Genomic DNA, 24,908 nt, shown 5'->3' with positions numbered 1-24,908 from the left:
AGACGTCAGGAGCAGCAGCAGCGGCATCATAGGGGGGCAACGTCAGCGCTAGCCCGGCCCTGAAGCCCGCCCTCCGCCTCCATTCTCTGCAAAGGAGCCACACCCAGGCACGGGGCTTTCGCGTGGCTGGGGAGGCGGGGAGCCCGGGTAGAATGACCCACGCAGAAAAGGCGCAGGAGAATAGCAAGGTTGGGCGTCGAAGGCTTTTTCCTTCCACAAACCCACACACCCCACCCTGTCGTTTGAAACTCCACGCATCGGCCTTTGCAAATTGAGGCCTTGTAAGAACGAGGGTGCAGGGGACTTGCTTATTTATAGCAGCTCGGTGTTTTCTGTCTTTTCTGCCAACGTGCATGAGAGAGAGAGAGACAGCACACAGCCACACCCACGCGTTCACATTCAGCATAGACGTAAAGGACAAGGCTGCCTCCAGATCTTGGGAACTGTAGTTCACAGAACTACAGTTCCCAGCAATCTTAACAAACCACAGCTCCTAGGATTGGCGCAGGGGAGCCAACTGTTTTAAATGTGTTTGAATGTGTGGTGTGCGTCAGGGGTGCCAACTTGAATACAGAATTGGGGGGGCAGGGGTAGCTGCCCCCCCATCAAGTAAATAAATAAAAAGAGTTAACTAACTGACCAATTGCAATGCAGATAACTTGGTTATCTGCCATTGCCCCACATAAAGCCTTCTCTCCCACCTAAAATAAATACTGGCTCCGCCCATGGGAAGCGAGTAAGTCCCACCCTACATAATCGATCACACGCATGGCGCACACTATTTGAATGGCATTGTCCATCAACTTTGGGTGTGGCCTTCTCAAATATTTTATTTGGGGGTGGGCGAAGGGCCTAGGAATTGGATCCTATGGTGTGCATGTCATCTCAGTCTCCCTGCCCCCCCTTTAATTCACTGTCCCCTCTCTCCTCTTGCTTTAATATCCATCCCAATTAAGAATTATGGTCAACCTGAAAGCTTGACTGCTGTTTTATAATGTTTTAGTTTGACCAAGTAAAAGGTATTGACCGATTGTGCTTTCCCCCCCTTCCAGTACCTTTACTTTTAATGTATTATGTAAGGTACTGTATTTTACATAATACATTGGTTCTCATTGAAGGGTGCTGGTCAGTTCTAAGGGATAAAGAAACTGTTTCTAGATCCACTCTTTCCTAGCCAGAAGAAAAGCTACAGTAAATAGTTCGTTGTCATCATCATAGACTTTTATTGCGCTAGATATAGGCCATGGCATCATTCGGAAAAATAACAAGAGGAAAAACTGCAATAACCATAAAAACCATCAGGTACCACACATACAATATAAACCACAGTCACAACTACTAAGATTGTTTGTTGCATCAAATAGAATAGCAGAAGATTTTCTAGTAAAATGTGCCAAATTAAATATTCGAATCCCCTTTGCAGTTGACCGCTATTTTATCTAGCTCTTTCCTCCTGATCTTCTTAGCTGCCAACACATAGAGTGCTACTTTATAAGTTACAAAGTCATCAGTATCGCTCAGTAAATAGTTAAGTTTACCCCCTTTATCCAGTTTCTTTTATAAGAAGGTGGCCTTTTTAAGATCACCTGAAGTTGCAACTAGTTCCAGCTGTTCCACATCTAACTTGTCTGGCTGCTGAGTGGAGAGGGAATGATGTTGAGCTTCCCTGCCTGCAGGCTCTCCTAGCTGCCATCTTCTGGTGAGCACCGTTGACTTGGACCCTGATTCTTCCCGTAAATAGGTAGGAAACACAGAATGCAACAGGGCAGTCTGTCATGTGTGCATTGTGGATACGGGTCACCATGTTCTATCCATTTTATCTTCTGTCCAATTCCCTTGCTTGATTTCCATTTCTGCTTCCAACAGACGTTGAGTATTCTGGGGCCACTGAACATGCTCAGTGGACTGATTTAGGGCATTTTGGTAATGGTAAAAAATTGGGGGCGTCTTATACATGGGTAGTGCAGAGGGGTGACGGCGGATTGTTTCCTTCTGCGAGCAGTAGATTGTCACTGGCATTAGTGTGGGTGATTTCTTGCTGTGGCAATGGCTGCTGTTGATTGGCCACTGCTGCGGCTTTGGGCAGTCAATTGGTGGCTGCTGGCGGTGATCGGAAACAGAATTGGAGGCTTCTGCATCATGTGCTATCGGAAGTGTTGGCCAGTCGGGTGAGCGTTTTCAGGCATCCCCCCCCCCCCAAAGCTCAACAGCTCTGGGCAATCTCCCCCCATTTTCTAAATTTTGAGTCCCCCATGTCTTATACATGGGGGCATGTTATACTGTACACAGAAAAATACTCCCTCTTGTTTCACAATAGGCCCATTTTATTTAAATGTCTGTTGGCACTCATCAGCTCACAATTAGAGAGAAGGATAGTACAGTGGTACCTCTAGTTACAAACTTAACTTGTTCCAGAGGTCCGTTCTTAACCTGAAACTGTTCTTAACTAGAGAAGTGCTTTCGCTAATGGAGCCTTTTGCTGCAGCTGTGCCGCCGGCACACGATTTCCGTTCTCATCCTGGGGCAAAGTTCTCAACTCAGGGTAACTCTTCCAGGTTAGCAGAGTTTGTAACCTGAAGCGTTTGTAACCTGAGTCATTTGTAACTTGAGGTGTTTGTAACTCAGGGTACCACTGTAGTAGTTCCACAACCGCACTTCCCTTTTAGTCATCTCTGGAGCTAAAGTTACAGAGTTGGGACTGCAGAGATACAAAGTAGGCCTAGATAAGAGATTGTTAGTTTGTAGATTATGCTGCATTCCTTTGCTCCCCAAACTTTATTTTCCACTGATTTCTTGTTATTTTGCAACGGGGAATGTAGGTATTTTATTCCCATAGGTTATACAGTGGTACCTCGGGTTAAGTACTTAATTAGTTCCGGAGGTCCGTTCTTAACCAGAAACTGTTCTTAACCTGAAGCACCACTTTAGCTAATGGGGCCTCCTGCTCCCGCCACGCCGCCACAGCACGATTTCTGTTCTCATCCTGAAGCAAAGTTCTTAACCTGAAGCACTATTTCTGGGTTAGCGGAGTCTGTAACCTGAAGCATATGTAACCTGAAGCATATGTAACCCGAGGTACCACTGTATTTGCTGAACTCAGTAGAAGGCTTACCTATGTGCCATCCATTATTATTTATCCTCTGCAATTTTATGGAAGCATTTTAAGTACTGAAAGGAAAAGCACTTCCTTGCAAGCATCCAGTAATACGCGACAAGTATACAGTGAGTCAGCTTTTGCAGTTGAAATGGTAGTGCTTATGTACAATCTGGAGTTTTTGGCATAAAAGTGGCACTCCTGGATGGACTGATAGCAACTAAAGAGCTTGCTGATGCTGGCATCGTAAACCTTCAACAAGGGACATTACAGCATCGCTGCTGTGTTGGAAGTACATGTTGTGAGACAGCCGGTATTTGAAAGTTGACTGCCAGTGCCGTGTATTCCTATTCAGTGTCAAAACAAAAACGATAGTTGAAATCCCTGTGGTACGCACATAGTACTGTATGCACAGAGCATCAAATATAAATGCATAATTTGGCAGAATGGCTCTCTGCATCATGTGGTTTGGTTTTTTTTGGTCTTCTGTGATTCTGTGGGTTGGCCCATTTCTTTGTAGAGTTAGGATACTGGAACAAGAAGCAGAACATTATCAAGGTCCTACTTAGTATGCTGACAACTTTTTTTTACTAGTTCTGTAACATGACATGCAAAACCTGGTGAAGAGCTCACTGTTTCCGTCTCCACTCGCCAGCTTAATTTCTACATGTAAAGTTGCTCTGAAGTCATTTTTATGCTTTTGATATGCCTTTAAGAGTGCTTTGCTCTCCTGCCTCGAACAGCTGTTGATGTTTATCTGTACTCAGTGAAAAGCTTTTGCAAATGCACCTGAGGTTAAAAACACAGGAGCAGGCAAGGCCATTTTATTTCTGGTCTGCTGGAAACTTTCAACTCAACTATTTCTATTATTACTTTCTATTATTCTCAGAAAAAGGCTTACCGTATATTTCTCTACAGGCAGTGGCAAAGAGTGTTTTGGAATGTAGTGTGCTATTTTCCATAACTCTGTTCAAAAATATATATTAAAATTGGAGCAAGTGCAAAGTGGTATCTGATCAGGGATCAGCTTCCATGTATTTTCAAGTGGAGCTTGACACAGGTGTCCTTCACAATTGTGTGTGTGGTTTGTCACTGTATCCCTCTAAATGCAAAATCAAACAAGAAGCCACCCTTTGTAGGCAGGCAACCAATGAATGAAACTGTAAAGAAATAACAAGGTCAGTATTCAGACTGGGCACAGGGAATTGACAGTCCAGATAACCAATATGAAATTTAACAACTTGAATGGCAAAAATGGGTTAATAAGCCTGCACCAAACAATTTAGCTGAGATTAGGACCATCTAACAGGGGCTATAGCTATTGCACCGTTATACAGTTTTTACTCATAAGCCATCTTTGAAAGATACTATCTTGAAGGGAGAGGGGCATATACATGAATAAGATAAAATAAATAGTTTAATACCAGCAAATACAGGTTGTTAGTGAGTTATTTTCAGGGGAACATGTGTGGTTTTGTTTTTAACAGGATGGGGAATACTGAAAACAGGTTTATTTACAATCTCATAGTTTGTAGTTTTCAGAGCCCTTGCTCCATCCTAGCCTTTTGTCTTTTTCTCAAAGGTCTGGCTATCCTTTGTTGTTGTTGTAGGCATTGTCTGAATGCTTAAAAAAACAAAACAAAACAAAAACAAAAAAGCATGCCACCCTCTGGTGGCTGAAACGGATACTGTATAGAAATGCTTTTATGTGGGAAGTCAGCTGAGAATGCTGTGCATAGAATGCAATGAACAAATATATATTGAACTGAATATATATATGCACTGAAATGATGCATTTCTTGTGGGTTAGGGTTAAGGAAATGTGTCGCCCACAGCAGTTAATTAATTAATTATACCGCCCTTCATCTGAAGGTCACAAAAACCCATTCCCACGTTTTAGTTTAGTATTTTGCAGATGAGCTCAGCATGGCTTACTTCTGAGTTGACTGCACTATTGAAGTCTCTCTTGTTTGAAAGTCTCCATAGTCTTAGATAAATCTAGACATTCAGTTAGCGAAAGGTGGAATAACAAGTTCCCTTTGATGACAAGAGGAGTATTAACAAGTTGCATGGTAAAACCACAATCATGAGTGTTCATAAAAGGCTGGCTGCTCATGCTGCCTGCGGGGTGGGGCTTTCTCTGTGGAGCCTCTCAGCAAAGGAAAACTGTACAGCCGCATATGACTAGCAGGCACATTTTTTACTACCCTTTAACCCAGGCAGAAATGGTTCAGTTTCTTTGGAGCGACAATAATAGTTTCGTAACACTTAGAGTGGCCCTCTATCCACTGGCTGCAAAACAAAAACACTGGGGAAAAGTAGTTAGATAAAATTGCTGTATTTTTTGGTGCCGATTCGGAGGTTTAACCTGAAATTAAGCTGTTGCTGTCTTTAGTAACTTCTCTCTTTTGGACAACAGATGTTGGCAAAGTGGATTTTAAAATGGCAAAACAATACAGTGGTACCTCGGGTTATATACACTTCAGGTTACATACGCTTCAGGTTACACACTCCGCTAACCAAGAAATAGTGCTTCAGGTTAAGAACTTTGCTTCAGGATAAGAACAGAAATCGTGCTCCGGCAGCGGGAGGCCCCATTAGCTAAAGTGGTGCTTCAGGTTAAGAACAGTTTCAGGTTAAGAACAGACCTCTGGAACGAATTAAGTACTTAACCCGAGGTACCACTGTATTAGAATTGAAGATGTCACAGAGAAGCACAAGATGTGTTGTAATGCTCAGAAGCTTTGCAAAAAAAATATATTGATTTATGTTCCGTATTATATTATTAAAACTATTGCCTAACACAAGTTTGCCATGGCCTTTGTTTTGAACAATAAGCCTGTTAGCTTTTTACTACCCTTTGAGTGATCTAGCTTTATATGCGGAGCTCTGGAAGTATCAGAAAATGCATTCGCATTATGGGGTAGGTTCAGCAAATGGGCTTTGATATTCTCACGCTATCTATCCTAGGCCTTAAGACGTGCGTGAAGTCGTAGAAATCAACGGAGCTGGAGGGGCCCAACCCCGCGCAGAATCGGGCTACAAATCTGACTCGTGTTCATATGGAGGGGCTGAGAATTACCCAAGAAGCTCAGATCACAAGCTGATAAGGAGCTGCCTGGTTTTGGGAAATTCTCACTTATCTACCCATATCCCCTGAGCATGTGCAGAGCGCGCAGAGTTCCTGAGCAACCCACATAAGCCGGAATCGGGCAAGGGGGAAAGAGCTTCCAGGTTACGGGGTGTGACTGCCAGGCGGGTTTGAGCCTGGGCGGCTCTCATTTTGGAAAGCTCCGCCCCCTATTTTTATTTTTTTAAAATCTGATTTATTTATTTATTAACGCGCAGCTTTAACGTTTCTTTCGTTTCCCTGGGTGCTGAGCCCTTCCTCTCCTTCCTCTTTCGTCGCCCCGCCCGTCGCTCACGGTCCTTCGCCGACTTAACTGGCTATCTCCGCTGTCCGTCTTGAGCAGCGGGCAGGCCGATTAGTCCATTCCTTTCCTTTCGCCGCGGCGGTTGGTTGAGAGAAGCAAGGGTCCTTGCCCACCCCGCCGCCTCTCTTTACTAAAAACAGAGAGACGATTGGCTCGCTGGCACCCTCTCCTCCTTCCTACGGGACGGAAACGGCGTAGTCCCGCCTCCAACCGCCTCGCCTCGTTTCGTTTCCCCTCTCGCTCGCTCCCCCCCTCCACTTTTAAGGTCCGTCTCGCGCGGCGCTGTGGGCCCCGCGGAGTCGGGATGAGCCGCGCTGCTTCCCCATGGAGACCAAGCGGGCCGAGATTCCCAGCGGCGTCCTGGACGACCTGTGCAGGTATTAACGTCTCCACCCCCACAAGCGGGGAGGCGGCCGGCTGTGGGGAAGGGCCGGAGCGAGACCTCCCGGGGGTCAGCAGCGCCCGAAGCCCCGGCTTCCTCCTCCTCTGGGAGCTGGCGGAGAGGCGGCCGCCCTTCAGGCGGGACCCGAGAGAGAGACCGCGTCGCCTTCCCTCAGTTAAAAGTCCCGCCAGGCTTAGAATCTCGCGGCTCAGAATTGCCCAGAAATTGGTGGTGCCGGTTAATTAGCTATAAGCCCAAGTGGCGGGGAGGGAGAGGGAGTCGTCGGTTGTATAGGCGGCTTTAAAGTGCGCGCGCTCTTACGACGCGTGTCTGTGTGCGAGACTATGTGTGTGTATATATATATATATATATATATGTATATGTGTGTGTGTGTGTGTGTATATACACGCGCGCGCGCGCAATGCACAGATATATATATATTGAACGTAGCACTGAAATGATGCATATTTTTGTGGATTAGGGTTAAGGAAATGTGTCGTCCACAACAGTTAATTGATTGATTGATTGATTGATTGATTGATTTTCTATACCGCCCTTCACCTGAAGATCACATACACACACAAAAACGTTCCCAAATTTTAAAATGGAAAGTTCATGCCGCTATGAAGTTATGAAATGAAAATTAGGTAGTCATTTTGCAGCATAAGTCAGTATAGCTACTGTTTTTGAAGTAACATCCACAATGTGTTTTGACAATAGGTGGTTTTGTAAATAGTTTTGTTAGACTTTTGGTGTTATTGTAGTGTACACATAGCATGTGCAGTTTGATGGAATTATTATACCTCAGCATCTATAACTTTCATTTTAGCCTAGTTCCACCCTGTACGTCTTTTACAGTGTACTGTACAGTCATACCTCTGGTTGGGCAAACCCGGAGGTGTTCTATTGCACTTTGTGCATGCTCAGTAGCAGCGCTCTACTTACAGACTTTTCAGGTTGCGAATGGCACCCCGAAACAGATCACGTTCGTAAGTAGAGGTACCCCTGTAGTCCAGTGCATGTTTATCATATATATATGAAAAACGTTTCCCAAGTCTGTTTTGTGGCTTCCCAGGAGCATTATGGCATATCCTCCAACATTTGTGAAAATAGAGAAGCCTCCTTCCATGGCATTTTTAACTGTGAAGGGACAGTTTTGAAGGATCCTTTTAGGGAGCGGTCATGTTGGACTTGGTAGAGGTGCACTTGCTGTTACCTCCAAGTCAGATTCCACCCCCATTTCCCCTTTTTGGGTCTGGTGTCAAAAGGAAACAAGCAGCTTTAAAACACCCAGATCTGGCATCTGGGCACTGCTTTCTACTGCTGCTGTTCAGACATAGTATGAGGGCAGTTCACATGTGCAGATCTCAACCACTACTGTTGTTGTTTTTTTGTGGGGGGGGGGAATCCCTCTAAAAACAGAAACACAATTTTTGGATACACTGTAGGGATCCAGTTTTGCCCCCATTTAGTGGATCTGTATGGAGGATAACGGTACTTGGTTTACCAACAGGATAGCAGTCAGAGGGAGAACTCATCCACAAAGTGTTGAAACGTAATGAGATGGTGTGGAAGGTGAGAGAGAAGGGTAGATAGGCAAGAGAGAATATCAAAGGGACTGCTGCTCTGGAAATGCTGCTTTTACCAAGTAGGGCTGCCAGCTTATTTACCAGTTTTGCTTCTGACAACACACTGAAATGTGGAGAAAAAGTACCGTATTTTTCGTCCCATAGGACGCTCCGTCTCATAGGACGCACCAAGTTCTTTTGGGGGGAAATAAAGGAATTCCCCCCCTTTATTTCCCCCCCAAAAGCAGGTCGGGGAAACCGAACCAGGTCGAGGAACAGCGGGATGGCGGCGCTGCGCCTCCCTGCTGTCCCCCGAGCTTGTGGGGCTGGCCCATGTCTGCCCGGCGCGAGGGGCGCTCTGCATCAGGGCGCCCTGCCCGCCGGGCGGCAGGCTGCTATCCGCAGCATGGGGAGCCCAGCGGGGAACTCCTGCAAGGCTCCCCACGCTGTGGATGTCTGCCGGGCGCGGGGGGCGCTCTGCTTCAGGGCGCCCCTCGCGCTGGGCAGCAGGCTGCTATCCGCAGCGTGGGGAGCCTTGCGGGGAACTCCTGCAAGGCTCCCCACGCTGCGGATGTCTGCCGGGCGCGGGGGGCGCTCTGCTTCAGGGCGCCCCTCGCGCTGGGCAGCAGGCTGCTATCCGCAGCGTGGGGAGCCTTGCGGGGAACTCCTGCAAGGCTCCCCATGCTGCGGATGTCTGCTGGGCGCGGGGGGCGCTCTGCTTCAGGGCGCCCCTCGCGCTGGGCGGCAGGCTGCTATCCACAGCCTAGACATCCCTGCGGGACCTCCCGCAGGGCTGCCTAGGCTGCGGGTGTGTTCCTGAAGCCTGGAGAGCGAGAGGGGTTGGTGCGCACCGACCCCTCTCACTCTCCAAGCTTCAGCAAAAGCCTGCATTCGCCCCATAGGACGCACCCAGATTTCCCCTTCATTTTTGGAGGGGAAAAAGTGCGTCCTATAGGGTGAAAAATACGGTAGATAATGCTTTTCACATCATTTTGCTTTCATACCACTTAATGTTTGCATGTTAAGGCAATGTCAAAGGGAGAGAATCCAGTAAAATATGTCAGCTGTTCCTCCTCATCTTGGCATGTGCCTGTAAATGTATTCTGTGCTCCCAGCCTGGTATTTCCCAGCAAATTTATTGAGTTCTTGCTATCCAGAAGAATGCTCAACCATCCAGGATCAGTTATTAAATTCCAGAATTAACTTCTTTGCTAACCCCTATCTGTTGTACAATAATGATTTCTCAATGATCTAATATTATTAAGTGAGATGAGAAGCCCCAGGCATGCAAAAATTAAATATCTGGCAATTATTGTCAGATTGAACCTGTTAGATGAGATACAAGGGTGTTAAATGATGCTTAGACTTCATAAATTTGGGGTTCTTCTTCCTAAGGTGGGTACACCAGTTTCAGTCTAAAATACTTTCTCCCTTATTTGAGATAGGAAACTGAGCTTGAGAAAATAGGGCATGTCAGAAGGAACTCTGTACAAACTCTATGCCACACCTAGTCCTTACCTTACCCATCGAGTTGCAATGAACAGTGTCATGAGGGTTGCAGGATAAAAACAGTTACTCTGTGTAAGTAAGAAGTCCAGCCATGAAACAAACCAACAGATTCATGTCAGACTTTGATGTGGTGGCCAATTTGAATGATTTTATCCTGGCTTTTTAAACCGGGACCATTGCTAGGGCAAAAGGAGGAGGAGAGGAAGGGGAAATCCCATTGTGTCCAGGGGCATGCATGATGTTGGATCTCACCCAAAGTATGCCTTTAGCTTCAGAATAGTGGTGATTATTTTTTTTTGCTTATTCATATTTAATTGATTAAACCTCATAGTTAATAAAATATTGAATCAAATTAATAACATGAAAGTCCATTTATAACCAATCCAGTTGTTACAGAACTCACTATGAGTTTTTGACCTTAAATCAACTTGTTGCTGGATAATACTGCAACATGAAACTCACCTGGTTTTTGGTCAAAATGAAAACAGCTCCCAAAAAGTCCTTTCTCTTCGCTTGGTTTAAGTTGTAGGAAGAAATACAAATAAAATTAACCAATAAATTAAAAATATTTATTTGCATCCCCAAAGTGTTTTCGTTAAAACACTAAAACCTGATATAAAAATACCAATCCAGCAACTTTTCTGAGAAAATATGCACTCAACTGAGGCTACAGCTTTTATTTGATAATAAAACTAGAATTATGTATCTCACAAAGAGCCTCTCTTCATCCACCTAGTATGTATGTGAGCTTCAAACATTAAATGCTCTCTGCTTCAGCTACCTATTACACACAAAGTAAGAACCATAATGGCCAGAAGCAAGGCTTTTACACAAGTAATGCAAGCCTGTTGAACGTCTTCACTCAGATGCCTATACAGTGGTACCTCAGGTTACATACGCTTCAGATTACAGACTCCGCTAACCCAGAAATAATACCTTGGCTTAAGAACTTTGCTTCAGGGTGAGAACAGAAATTGTGCTCCGGTGGTGCGGCAGCAGTGGGAGGCCCCATTAGCTAAAGTGGTGCTTCAGGTTAAGAACAGTTTCAGGTTAAGAACGGACCTCCGGAACGAATTAAGTACTTAACCAGAGGTACCACTGTACTAGCTTTTAGGAGGGTTTGCAAGGCACATCTTTTTCATTTGGCCTTAGTTCATTAGCTTTTGTTGCTAGATTTATCTTAGTCTTGCATTGCATTTTTATCTGTTATTAGCAGTCATTGTAATACACGTTAAGTTATGAAAAGGCAGTATACAAGTGTATTAAGTAAAATAAAAAAATATGTATTGTCAAATATTACAAACATCCTGACAATTCCTGCATTTTTATAACCCCTTCAAAGCTTTCAAGTGAAGTTCATGGCGGTGGTGCTGAATCATGGAGAGCTGAAAACATTTGAAGGTCCTATGTAAACCATAGTATTTACTCATATGCATGAAGCTTAAGGATTCTAATCTCATGGTGGCTGATGGGAGTTTGTCACTAAAATGTCCCAGATCTTGAATACATGTCTTGAAATTTATCTGTGGCTTCTTTTCAAATATGTGTGGTCCTTTTCAAATAAAACGTATTGACTTTGCGCTTGCTGTTTTTGTAATTTAGGAGTTCTTTGTGCTTTAGATGTTTCAGTGACTGGTTCATAAAATTATTTTTCCCCTCCCTACAGTCGATTTATTCTGCACATTCCCAGCGAGGAACGGGACAATGCCATTCGAGTGTGTTTTCAGATTGAGCTTGCCCATTGGTTTTACTTGGATTTCTACATGCAGAACACACCAGGATTACCTCAGTGTGGGATAAGAGATTTTGCTAAAGCTGATATCCTTTTCTGTATTACTGTGTCTTTTTGTAGTCTGGTGAACTATGTGTGGTGAAACTGTGTTCATGAGTGCCATCCAGGAAGCTGCCTCATACTGAGAACAGACTATTATTCTTATTTGCCCATTTAGCTCACTGTTGTCTACACTGACTGGCAGCTGCTCTCCAGAGTTTCAGATAAAAGTATTTCTCAACCCTACCTAGAGATGTCAGGTGCCCTGGCAATTTACCTGTGTCATGAGACACTTGAGAGTAACCTCTTTTGGAATCATTCTGATTAGGTTTTAAGGCAAGGGATCTCCAGAATTGGAATTTATGAAGTTCTTCACATTAACCACTGCTGCACGTATTTATGTGTGCTTTCTGTTACTTTTTTTTTAAAATGTGCTTATTACACAATTTCTATGTGATTGGAGGTGGGAATGGCACAGAATTTCACTCATTGTTAATGTAGAGTGGGCTATCCTTTCTACAGAAATGAATGGGGAAATTGGTTTGTGCAGGAGTGCCCTTTGTTGGAATGCATGCACAGCTCTGGCCTGGAGGCATTACAAGTAGATTCTGTTGATTTTTGTGGTTCCTGTTGCTATGTAATGAATGCATGTAAAACTGGAAAATGCCAATCAGCTCATGCTTTTTCTGGGGTGGGGGTAGCATGCATTCTAAAATTACTTTAAGCTGTTGTTTCTCACCTGCCTGGCCACAGCCGATCATTAGGCTTCTTACTGCTGCATGCCAGACTCTTAGGCAGAGACTTTTAAAAAGAAGTGCTATGATTTACCGTATTTTTCGCCCCATAGGACGCACCGGCCCATAGGACACACCTAGTTTTTTGGGGGGAAATAAAGGGGAAAAAATTATTTCCCCCCCCAGGTGCGCTGTGCTAAGCCCGAAGCTTGGGGTGTGCGGAGCTCAGCACGCCCCAAGCTTCTGGGTGCTGGCAAGGTCTCCGCTAGCTGTGGGAGAGCCGCGCGGCTCTCCCAGGGCTAGCGGAGCGCTGCGCTAATCCCGAAGCTTGGGGCGTGGGAGCTCAGTGCACCCCAAGCTTCTGGGTGCTGGCAAGGTCTCCGCTAGCCGTGGGAGAGACCTGCGGCTCTCCCAGGGCTAGCGGAGCGCTGCTCTAATCCCGAAGCTTGCGACGTGCGGAGCTCAGCGCTCCCCAAGTTTCTGAGTGCTGGCAAGCTCTCCGCTAGCCCTGGGAGAGCTGGGTCTCCCACGGCTAGCGGATAGCTTCCTGAAGCCTGGAGAGCGAGAGGGGTCGGTGCGCACCAACCCCCCTCGCTCTCCAGGCTTCAGCGAAAGCCTGCATTCGCCCCATAGGACGCACACACATTTCCCCTTCATTTTTGGAGGGGAAAAAGTGCGTCTTATAGGGCGAAAAATACGGTATATACTACTTTTAGACTGCAAAATTCACAGAGTGGTTGAAGCTATAACGTTAAAACCCATTTATAGGACAAGCTAGGTGTGCTTCTGGGGCGTACGGTACTCTCAGCAGCGCCCGATCTGAGGAACGCAGTTGCCTTGCAGGGAAATATGATAGAGCAGAACCCTCCCAACCCACAGAGACGATCCAGACGGAATATTCCTCTGCCCATCTACTTGCATAGGTCATCAAGAAGGGAAACAAGGCAGTTTTCTGACCCCAAAGCTGACTGAGATTAATCTGTAACCAAGAGAGTGCTGGTGGACTGTTTGGCCACTGTGATAACAGAACAGTAGACTAGATGGGCCTTTTGCCTGACAGGATTCAGTGATGATTTCTCGAACTGGGCCTCACGACTGCCCCTTCAGGGCACCAGGAACACATCCTACCCTAAAGGACACTGGCCAGCTTGTACTGCTAGCTCATTGATCTGTAAATTTAGCCATGCCGTGTATCTGACCCATTCCCCTTTCATAGCTTAGGTTGTGTAGTTTTAAAGACTAGTGCCCTCATTGCCAGTTTACAGAGATACAGTGGTGCCCCGCAAGACGAACTCCTCGCGAGACGAAAAACTCGCAAAACGAAAGGTTTTTTCATTTTCGAGTTGCCTCGCAAGACGAATTTCCCTATGGGCTTGCTTCGCAAAACGAAGCTTCCCCCGCAAGCTCCGGGGACAGCGGGAAGCGCAGCGCTTCCTGCTGTCCCCGGAGCTTGCGGGGGAAGCTTCGCAAAACGAAGCTTCCCCCGCAAGCTCCGGGGACAGCGGGAAGCGCAGCGCTTCCTGCTGTCCCGGGACCTGGGGCTGCGGGGAGAAGATCGCTTCTCCCCGCCGCCCCTTGCTTCAAAAGAAGTCCGGGGGCAGCGGGGAAGACGCGCTGCGCTTCCCGCTGTCCCCGGACCTGGGGCTGCGGGGAGAAGATCGCTTCTCCCTGCCGCCCCTTGCTTCAAAAGAGGTCCGGGGACAGCGCTGCACTTCCCGCTGTCCCCGGACCTCTTTTGAAGCAAGGGGCAGCGGGGAGAAGCGATCTTCTCCCCGCAGCCCCTTGCTTCAAAAGAGGGGACAGAGCGGCGCTTCCCCTCTGTCCCCGGACGGTCTCCATAGGAACGCATTGATTGATTTTCAATGCATTCCTATGGGAAACCGTGCTTCGCAAGACGAAAAACTCGCAAGAAGAAAAAACTTGCGGAACGAATTAATTTCGTCTTGCGAGGCACCACTGTATAGCTCTAAGGTGGTGGAATACGTGTTTCAGATAGGTGCTTCAGACTCTGAAAGCATCCCTATGCAAACTTAAAGTGCCTCAAGATTCTTCACAGGCAACAAGGCAAGTGACAGAGATACAGTGGTGCCCCGCAAGACGAACTCCTCGCGAGACGAAAAACTCGCAAAACGAAAGGTTTTTTCATTTTCGAGTTGCCTCGCAAGACGAATTTCCCTATGGGCTTGCTTCGCAAAACGAAGCTTCCCCCGCAAGCTCCGGGGACAGCGGGAAGCGCAGCGCTTCCTGCTGTCCCGGGACCTGGGGCTGCGGGGAGAAGATCGCTTCTCCCCGCCGCCCCTTGCTTCAAAAGAAGTCCGGGGGCAGCGGGGAAGACGCGCTGCGCTTCCCGCTGTCCCCGGACCTGGGGCTGCGGGGAGAAGATCGCTTCTCCCCGCCGCCCCTTGCTTCAAAAGAGGGGACAGAGCGGCGCTTCCCCTCTGTCCCCGGACGGTCTCCATAGGAACGCATTGATTGATTTTCAATGCATTCCTATGGGAAACCGTGCTTCGCAAGACGAAAAACTCGCAAGAAGAAAAAACTTGCGGAACGAATTAATTTCGTCTTGCGAGGCACCACTGTATAGCTCTAAGGTGGTGGAATACGTGTTTCAGATAGGTGCTTCAGACTCTGAAAGCATCCCTATGCAAACTTAAAGTGCCTCAAGATTCTTCACAGGCAACAAGGCAAGTGACTTAACATATCAGGTCCGTCCCCCGTCCCCCCAATTATTCCCATGGCAGTTCTTAAGAAAAACCAACCCACTGGTGTTAAAGCTCGGTGGTGTGAAGGTTCCCTCATTAATGTCAGTGATTATGATTTGCTGGAGGCAAAGAAAGAAAGAAAGGAAACATGATTTGAGGAGTGAAAACGTGTGTCCTGGTGCAGTGAATTTCCTTGACTTCCTATACTTTTCAGTCATTGTCCTTTTTTACTGCCTCAAGGTGAAGATGTGCAGAGGGTTTTAGATGAATGGAAAGAATACAAAATGGGAGTGCCAACCTATGGTGCCATTATTCTCGATGAGAGCCTTGAAAATGTAAGTGTGAAACTGATCTGAAGGATTTCTTTTTATGTCTTGGAAAATGGAATTAATATTGATTTAGATTTTAACATTAAAATCATTAGGTGTGACTTATTTCAAAACCTCCTAAACGATACCTTTTAATGTAAATACTAGTTTTACAATTGAATAATATATATCGTTTGAGATTCTTTCCCTCACTGTAAGAAAAGAATGTGTGCTGGATTTTCTTCCTTCTCAACCATTTATTTTGGTGTATCGTTCTTGTAAATAAGAAACTTTCCCAATCCCACTGGTGCTTAACACAATTTTATGCCCCCCAACTACTTCTCTTCTTCTAAGTGCTTAATTATGTCTTGAATTTACTTCTTAAATTTTGCAGGTGCTGCTGGTCCAGGGTTATTTAGCAAAATCTGGCTGGGGATTTCCAAAAGGGAAAGTGAATAAAGAGGAAGCTCCACACGACTGTGCTGCTAGAGAGGTGACTGAGTTGCTTTTATGCTCAAAACGATGTCTCTGACATTTTCCTATGTGCCTCAAGTGCATGTACCATATTAGTGTTTCTCTATCAGGTGGTGATTTTTATGTCCCCTGATATATGACAAACGTGGGTATAACTTTTTACGTTGTTGTTGCTGCCATTCCTTTGCATTCATTGACATTCAGTCCAATAATATTGTACACAGTTATGTAAGAATTACTTTAAAGAAGAGGTATTAATGCTGTTTATATATTGGTCATACTTTGTGCCAAGTGGCATAAGATAGGGAAACTGGTTGTTGTAGGGCAAGGCTTGCTTTATGGACAGCCTCCTTGATTGCTTTTCCTGCTATGTAACCAGTTTCCCTTTCTCAACATAAAATAAAAACTTGTTGTGCTTTTCTGGTGAAGGACAAAGTAAACATACAGGATCGCAATGCATGTCATCTTGAGTAACTTCCCCCCAATGGGTTTTTGAGTTGCTTGCTGTCATTTTTAGTACTGCGAGTGAGAGACAACAGAGGGAATTCTATAATCCCCTACCTGGATAAATATTCTCTGGAATTAATATGAAGCATGAAAAGTATGAAAAGTATTTTAAATTCATAGATGACATTATATGTGTTAAGATTTTCTATATAGCCAATGTAATAAATAGGTTATAGTTCTTCTCTTGATTAAAATTGGATGATGTTATAGGTAACTCACAGCTTTCGTGCTTTTAACATGTGTAATTACAACTTTCCTGACCCAACTAGTGCCGTATGAGTCTTACCCCCTACCTCACCTCACCCCAAACAAGGCAGAGAGCTTTTAAGATCTCACAGGATACTCCAAGAGCCTGAAAACAAGGCAGAGAGCTTAGAAGCTCTTTTTGTGCAGGGTTTTCCCAGTGATCATGAAGGGTATGACCTAGAACATATTCAGTGCTTTCCTACACACTTGAAGAGAAGGTGGCTGTGAACAAACTGTCTTTCAAGGATGCTTGTTTGCTAGCATTGATTTCATAGCGGAAACCCTGATGAGCTTCTAAGGATGTACAGGATTCCCAGAAACAGTTTAAAAACTGCTAAAGGGGATAGCATTAACAATAGTGGATGATTCAGAGAAAAAGATTTCCAGCTACTGGAAGCATCAAATTTCTCTAAATTGTGTCTTGTATTGAGAAAATGCTTTGAGATGCATGCATATAAAGCAGTGTAGAAATATCTGTAATAAATATTATGCTAAAATTGAGAAAGGATACACCTACTCTTTTCATTTTGGGCTCTTCAGTATATTTATAAGATGTGCAATTACCCTATTGTAAAGTTTTTTATTTGTCAAAACTTGCTGTAGAGATTGTTAAATATTTTGGAGAGGTTTGCAGTGTATGTTTGATTCTTAAGAGAATCTCATATATTTTTTTAAAGCTGTAGTGAAGAGCTTGTATTTTCACTCACATATAGTTCCCCAAGTGAAAAGTATTAGTCAACTTTTTCATTACTTTGAACTATAAAGTGAAATAATTAGTTGCTCAGCAGCTAAAATGCAAATGCAATTTTTTACTCTGGCCTGTGTATTTTCAGGTATTTGAAGAAACTGGATTTGATATAAAAGATTACATCAATAAAGATGACTATATTGAATTGCGAATAAATGATCAGCTGGCACGCTTGTACATCATTCCAGGAATTCCAAAGGACACAAAATTTAATCCCAAAACAAGGAGAGAGATTCGGGTAAATAGACTTACATGCGTGTTTTTTTTGTAAGGTCTGATCAAATTATTGGGTATTGAGAAAATAATGATTTATGCAGGACTAAAGCAGTGGTCAAATGTTCTAAGGAGTCCTTCTCTAGTGCACCGTTCTGGTATGCAGGACACCAGCATCATATTGTTGTCTTGTTTGTTAGAGTCACATGGAAGTATTCATTTTGAAACAGCTAAATGCTGTTTTCTCATGATATATTACTTGTATGCTCCATTTTTTACTTTCATTGCCCATTGGGCCTACTTTCATGAAGTCCAGGCCCTGGGGTTGGGGGGGAACCTGATTCCATAGGCACTTAGCACATTTTGAAAACTGTAGACAAAGAACATAGAAGAGGGTCAAGGCAACATGCATATTAGGGGTGATCTGCAGTCTAAATGGTCTGGTTTGCACATAACACTAAACCACGGGCTGGCATTATGTGTGAACCAAGCCTTTCAGCTTAACTTTTATTACCTAAGGATAAAGGTTGCCAGTTAAACAAGTTTTGTAGTTGGTTTATAAACCTTAGTTAGCAATTATCATAACTTAGTGTTATGTGTAAATCTGGATGTCCTTAACCATGGTTAAGATGCCTTCATGGTCCAAAAACTACAGAACCCTGGGTGAAGTGTGGCAACAAAATCATGACTGCTCTTAAGGCTTAGCTGCTCTCTATTCTGTGATGTACTAAACCAAAGTTTGTCTGCCAGACACCTCAGCTTTAACCATGGCTTACTAATTATGGTTAACATTATCTACATGGTTTAGTGTTATGTTTGAACCAGATCAACATCTAGGAAGAAATTGCAGTACATTAAGTTTTTTTTGCAGTTGAGGGGGGATATTCCGAGTTTTCTGTTTTTGGTGGGTGTGCAACATATAGAACTGAATTTTAATCAGTGATTTTCTAGAGATGGCAAAGAATGCTGTTTTCTGACTAGGTGCAATGTTATTTCAGATTCTTATCCCTGTCCATTATTTATGTGTAATATAAGGAATCTCTTTTCTGTGTTTCAGAACATTGAATGGTTCTCAATTGACAAATTGCCTTGCCATAGAAATGATATGACTCCGAAGTCCAAGTTAGGTTTGGCACCTAACAAGTTTTTCATGGCCATTCCCTTCATCAGGTGTGTTCAGGACGAGAGAGAGAAAAACAGTCCTTTATATTTCACTTCTGTGTTGAGGAAATTTTTATTTTTGTGTTCTAAAATTTGCCCTAAGAAGCTGGATGTTGCTGACCCAATATTACCTTCTCCACAGACCACTGAGAGACTGGCTTTCTCGACGGTATGGAGATTCTTCTGATAGTGACAATGGATTCTCATCAACTAGTAGTAGCACACCACCTAAACCCAACATGGAAAAAATGAGGTAACAAATTAGCTCAACTTGAAATCTACCAGTAACCTTATAGCCATTATATATAATTTTAATGAAATCAGTGATATTTCCTTGTGCAGATGAAACATTCTCTCCCTTTTGGCCCCTAAATCTGTTCTGGGGTTCCCCCAACCCTCTGAAGTCAATTTGGGATTGGTGTGGGGCATGTATAGAGGAGCAGAAGGAGGAACTCCCATTGGGATTTTTGAGTGGGATTTGTTCCATTTGTGCATTATTTTTTTAAAATACATTAAAAAATTACTGATTTTCCAATATTGTTCCAATAGCAGCTTCATTATAGCAATACCAATTTTATCCAATTAATACAATTACTAATGCCAATTATTCAACTGTCAAATTATATGATTTAATTAAACTGGCCCCCTTGCATGCTAGAGTTGATGAGTTGATTCTTCTCCTTTTTTTCTGCATTCCAAAATTTTAATAATTTCCATTCAGCTATAATAATCCCCTGTACAACAGCTACAATCTTGTGATTTCTATTCGTGTTGGTATAATCGATAATTTATAAAGTTTCAAGTGAGGAACTTTAGCTGTAATCCTTATTCTTTCTTGCGTGTGACAGTTTTCTTCTTGGTGTTTTCCCATCCATATATGGTGTTGTAGCCTTCATTCCTGTTGATGGTCCCCATCATACCCCAGGAGAAGCTGTTATCTCACAGTTTCCAAAAGTCGCTGCATCACTTCATCCTGTGATTCGGCTTCTAGTAAACAAGTCATCTTCACCATTTTTCCAGCCTAGGAAGAATGGTCTGAACCCAGACTGCAGATGGTTAATCCAAAAACTTCGATTCCCGCAGCTGGTAGACTCCTTTGCTCCCTACTGCTGATTTATCGCCAATTATCTCAAATACATTCCTTTGGATAATGGAGGTTAGGGAGGATTTTGCTCTATGTTTCAAAGCATAGAATTTCTCTCCCCTGCCTTCCCTCTGTTCCTTTCTCTCACACACACAGGTCCTATTTTGTTAAATTCCATGTTATATTCCAATTTCTTCTGTCCTCACTTGTGCAGATATTTTTAATAAAACTTGCATTCCCAGGGAGGGTTGCCGTATCATAAATGTAGAGAAAAACTTTAAAGAAGCAGACTGTGGGCTCCCCTCCCTCCGTTCTCTCTTTCACCAAATGAAATCTCTCAGTCCAAACCTTTTACATCCTTGTAGCTGGGTTGTTTTTGCAGTTTCTTGTCTCATCGTCTGGCACGCACCTGTAGTTTACTCCAATTAGAATCCAATTAACAGGATAACCCGTGCTTCCAGGAACGGGATGGGGGGGGGGTCACGAGTGCTCCATGCACCCAGTGCCTTTGCCTGCCCTCTCATTCCATGGGGAAGCAAGTGACAGACCGCCAGGCAAACTGCAGGCAAGAGCCTGGTACCTCTTTCAACCAAAGAGAAATGCAGATAATGAAATCCCCCCAGCTTTATTGGTGTTGGGAGAGAGTCCATTTCTGGTGCACTGGAAACAGGAAGCCGCCATTTGTGCAATTATTTAGTTGAATACCACCCCAAGCATTGTCCATAACACCTAAATGGAGCGAAAGAATGATGGAATGTTCTATTAATAATGTTCTATTTTACAGAAGTGTTAACCAGTATAGATGTTAGAGGAAAAAAGACTTGCAGTACAATCCCATACATTTTTAGCTCAATGTAAAACCTATTGCAGTGGTACCTCTGGTTATGAACTTAATTCGTTCCGAAGGTCCGTTCTTAACTTGAAACCGTTCTTAACATGAGGCGCACTTTTGCTAATGGGGCCTCCTGCTGCTGCTGCCTGACTACTGCTCGCATCCCGGGGCAAAGTTCGCAACCAGGAGCATCTACTTCTGGGTTAGCAGAGCTTGTTACCCAAAGCGTTCATAAGGAGGACATATGTAACCCGAGGTTCCACTGTATATGCAAAGGGCTTATTCTCAGGGAAAGTGTATGTGGATGCTGAGAGTACATAACTATCATCATTAGCATTATCAACAGCAGTGGTATTAATACATTTGGCATCTATGTAAGTGGTACTTTAATTAGAACAGATTTGGCTGGTCCTTTCCCTGGAGGACTTACAGTCTAAACATAAGCAGAAGGAAGAAAATGGAGGAAGGGGTAAACAGTGCCATTATTTCAATATTTCAGCCTAGTTACAGTAGGGTATCAGGACTAGGGAATTGTTCCAAAGGCCCTCCAGAAAAGTTTTGAGGAAGGTTTTGAAGGGAGCAAGTGAGGCATAAGGAATAGCAAGGGCTGAGTCATTTCAGGGGACAGGAGATTTCTGGACCACTGAGCAGTGTGGATCAAGAAGAGTGAAAGGATGTGTTGGGCTGTTAAGACAGAAGGACTACGTAGTTGTATGGCTATAGGACTGCAGTCTTTCCAACCTAAATTAGGAATGGTTATAGCTTGTTGCTTGGCAAGACATCAGTGAAAGTCTTTGAAAGCAGCAAATTCTTGAGTTGCGTACCAATAATTAGGGGCAACTGAACAGGTGCTTGGTAAACTGACATATGAAATGTAGCAGCCTTCAGAATTCTGAATCAAATGGCAGTCTACAAATCAAACAGGATCACAGGCAAGTTCACCTACAGTTCATTGCAAGTGCTGAATATGTATGAATGTGTAGTAGTTTAAAATACTGCCAGGTACTGCTGTATGCTTGTATCGTGGGTATTCAATAAATGCATTGAACTGCAGGAAAATGTTATTCAGTGATGTGGCGTTTTGGTTCACTGGCCCTTTCTTTTCCCCTGGGACACAAATTTAACAAACAATGTTTACATGCAGGCTTTACAGTTCCATATTGGAAAGAGACCTCTGCAATAAATCTCATATTGTCTTTTCTTTAAACCACCACTTGGTTCCAGACATATGAGAATGGACACTTTTGTATGGACAGTGGAGCAATGTGTCTGCCTCTGTGATACATATGGATGTTTCTGTGATTTGCTGATGATGTGGCAAAATAATGTAATGCACATAATGGTAAAATTTCCACAAGCCTAACTTGATCACACCTTTGTAGAGATGAAAAGATTGTGGAATTGGCCACACATGCCCCAGGACCTGCTGGTGAAGGGCAGGTAATAAATTGAATAATATACTTTGCATCTCTCATTACTTGGTATGTACTGTAGTTGACATCTCTACTGGTCCACCATGTGTGTAGAATTGCAAGCATGTAAATGATCAGTGAACCCTTAGTTGCTCCAGTGCCATTGGCATCATTTGATGAGTGCTGCTCAATGAAATTTTCCTAGTGCAGTGGTGGTTTTTTTTCTGTTACTTGCTATCAAGGCAGGTGACCCCCCGCTCGGCACCATATTGTACCTTGTCACTATAAGCATTGACAAGCAATGAATCTGAGTGGACTGAGAATCATGCATTTGTCAACAGCAATCGCCACTTTGCAGTGTCTTTGAAACAAGCAGTAATTCCCTAAAGAGGAAATCTATAACATACTGTCGCAGTGGTTAATTGGCAAATATAGTCTCATGTAGGGAATACCTAAGCAGTTCGAGTTAAAGCTGTTGTGATCATAATCTGCTGTTGATCTTTTCTAAACAAGCCCCCTGCTCCCCCCTTTTTTTGATGGATTAGATCCAAACTCCATTATAGCCAGCCAGTGGTTACAGATGGTCCTTCAGGAGACCAGTGGACGAAACAAAGGCCGTTGCAGCAACAGAAGCCATATAACAATCATTTTGAGCCATCTGATGCGTTAAAACTAAAGGTGAGTTTCTTTTTAATACATTTTTGTGCTAGCTCAAATTCTGTGAAACTTGGTTTTCTGTGTACATGAGGCATTTTAACTTTCAAACTTCACAAGCTTGTGTCTTAAGGGAATAAGACTGTATATATTACGGTAATTGGAGAATTACTAAGCATATGCACAGTACTTTAATCATCTGCAATATAGTTATCAAATTTCATTCAGTTTAATATATGCATAAGCATACAGGATGTGGCCATGGATTTTTAACTTCAGTTCCTTTTTTTTCTTTGTGTGGTGGTTTGCTCAGAACCCACGTAGCAATGGTAGAAAGCAATACCAAGACACTCCCAATCAAAAGAAGAAAACTAACGGAGTGCAAAGTCAGCCAGCTAAACAGAACCAAACTTTGGTAAGTTGTTTAATGGTAAATAAGTGTAAAGAACATTGAATGGTCAGCAGTACTGTAGAATCACAGAGGGTATCAAGAAGATTGCAGTGATAGTTGGAGCTGCAGGTGCCCTCGCGCTGAGACAGGCTGTGGACAGATAAAATGTTGGCTTGGACACTGTCAGCTTCTGGGCTTTTGCTGCTCTTGAGACCTGTCCCAGATTTTGGCTGGGTTTAAAAAGGAAGTGGGGAAGGGTCCTCTCGTAACTTTATTTGGATTTGCCCAGAAGTAGTTGAGAAGAATCTGTTGTGCTTCCTATTGGTAAACTGCCACTCAAAAGTAATCATGGGAAGGATAGCAAAAGTAGTAACGGATTCATGTGTGGCTCAGTTAGCTAGAAAAGAATGCAAAGTAAAGGGGTTAGAGCTTGCAGTATGAGTTGCCACAGGACATACATATGCTTTCAGATTTCTTTATGTGGTGAAAGACCATTGGGTTGTGGTAACCTTCCATGAAGTTAGTTTGGCCTGCAAAAGAGATTCTTCTTTGTAGCTTTCAAGGTATAGCAACCTAATTCTGCATTTTTTAATATATCTACATGGTAAGAGGCATCTCTTCTGCACTCTTCATCCATTGCCAGATACATTTAAAACAAAACTCAAAACTAATACAAAACCCAAACTCATACAGTTATCTTCTTAACCAGAAATGTGAAAAGAAGTTACACCCCAGGAGACTTCAAGATAATTTTGAAACAGGTAAGTATGCGTATGCTACATTCTGAAGTTAGCACTTTTGCTGGTTATTTTTCACTGTGCATTGTATCTTAAGCAACACATGACACCCTGGTTCAGATGTAAGGCTCTCAAGCCACTTAACCATGGTATATAGAACCAGGCACTAGCCATGAGTGCAGCTGTGCTTGCTAACCAGGATACAATACATGCTGGTTTCATATCTTAGTTGGCAGCTAGGGAACTCCCCCCCCCCCAAGAACTGCATTTCCTTTGGGGTCATGTTTTAAGGGATGGTTGCTGGTAGTGGACCTAGCCAGAGTCACCCACCTTTGTAGTGGTGATCTTGAGAGTCTCTTCACCAACCCACTCTCACTCATACACACATACAGCCAGTCCTCCCTCTCACGCATACACCCACCCATCCACAAACACTTCCCTAGTGTTAATTATTAACTGGGGGGTAGGACACTCTCCCCCACCCTTTATACCATCTACACATTTTCTACACTTCATTATGATAAATCCTAACCCTTTGGGGGGGAAGGGGGGAATTCTCATGCAGCTGCCAAGGGAAGCTCTAACCCTTCCCATGTACTGCAATTCCAGTGAACCCCCGCACCACAAATGTGGCAATTATTATTATTTATTTATTTAAAAGCCTCCCATTGTACCTATCACACTGAAGCCCTACACCGCAAACCGCAGAAAAAATAGTACCTCCTGATTCTTTGTAGGTACTGGGCCTTTTGTCCTATAAAACTACTGAAGTAAAAACCACACGTCTTAATTCATAGCTTGGATGTGGGAGATTTTGGTAGTGGAGACCAATTGTATGTGAACTGCTGTTGTTCAGAAAGTCACATGTTGAACCTTGACCCATGATCACATCCTGATTCAGTTGATATGCCGTATTCAAGAGTCACTTGTGTAACCAGTGTTCTACA

General features: G+C 43.8%; 1 protein-coding gene across 3 annotated transcripts in view; it reads left to right on the top strand.

Moving 5' to 3' along the window:
• The first annotated feature begins 75 nt into the window (after positions 1 to 75).
• The window catches only part of DCP2 (decapping mRNA 2), a 30,460-nt gene continuing 5,627 nt past the window's right edge, over positions 76 to 24,908 (top strand). Inside the window, exons 1-11 of one of the 3 annotated variants that reach the window (XM_083464613.1) lie at positions 76 to 281; positions 1,552 to 1,741; positions 11,654 to 11,805; positions 15,402 to 15,529; positions 15,897 to 15,995; positions 17,563 to 17,715; positions 18,748 to 18,860; positions 18,994 to 19,104; positions 22,725 to 22,857; positions 23,147 to 23,248; positions 23,934 to 23,985. In XM_083464613.1, the coding sequence (XP_083320739.1) occupies positions 11,751 to 11,805; positions 15,402 to 15,529; positions 15,897 to 15,995; positions 17,563 to 17,715; positions 18,748 to 18,860; positions 18,994 to 19,104; positions 22,725 to 22,857; positions 23,147 to 23,248; positions 23,934 to 23,985 (946 nt within the window). In that variant the 5' untranslated portion in view covers positions 76 to 281; positions 1,552 to 1,741; positions 11,654 to 11,750. Of the gene's footprint in view, positions 282 to 1,551; positions 1,742 to 6,662; positions 6,906 to 11,653; positions 11,806 to 15,401; positions 15,530 to 15,896; positions 15,996 to 17,562; positions 17,716 to 18,747; positions 18,861 to 18,993; positions 19,105 to 22,724; positions 22,858 to 23,146; positions 23,249 to 23,933; positions 23,986 to 24,908 lie in introns of those variants that run through there. The other 2 variants (XM_083464611.1, XM_083464612.1) reach the window with 2 other exon arrangements.

Source organism: Podarcis liolepis (assembly GCF_965112155.1).
Source record: "Podarcis liolepis genome assembly, chromosome: 11".
Classification (NCBI taxonomy): domain Eukaryota; kingdom Metazoa; phylum Chordata; class Lepidosauria; order Squamata; family Lacertidae; genus Podarcis; species Podarcis liolepis.
Note: the sequence above shows the minus strand (reverse complement) of the source record. Positions and strands in the feature narration are given on the sequence as shown.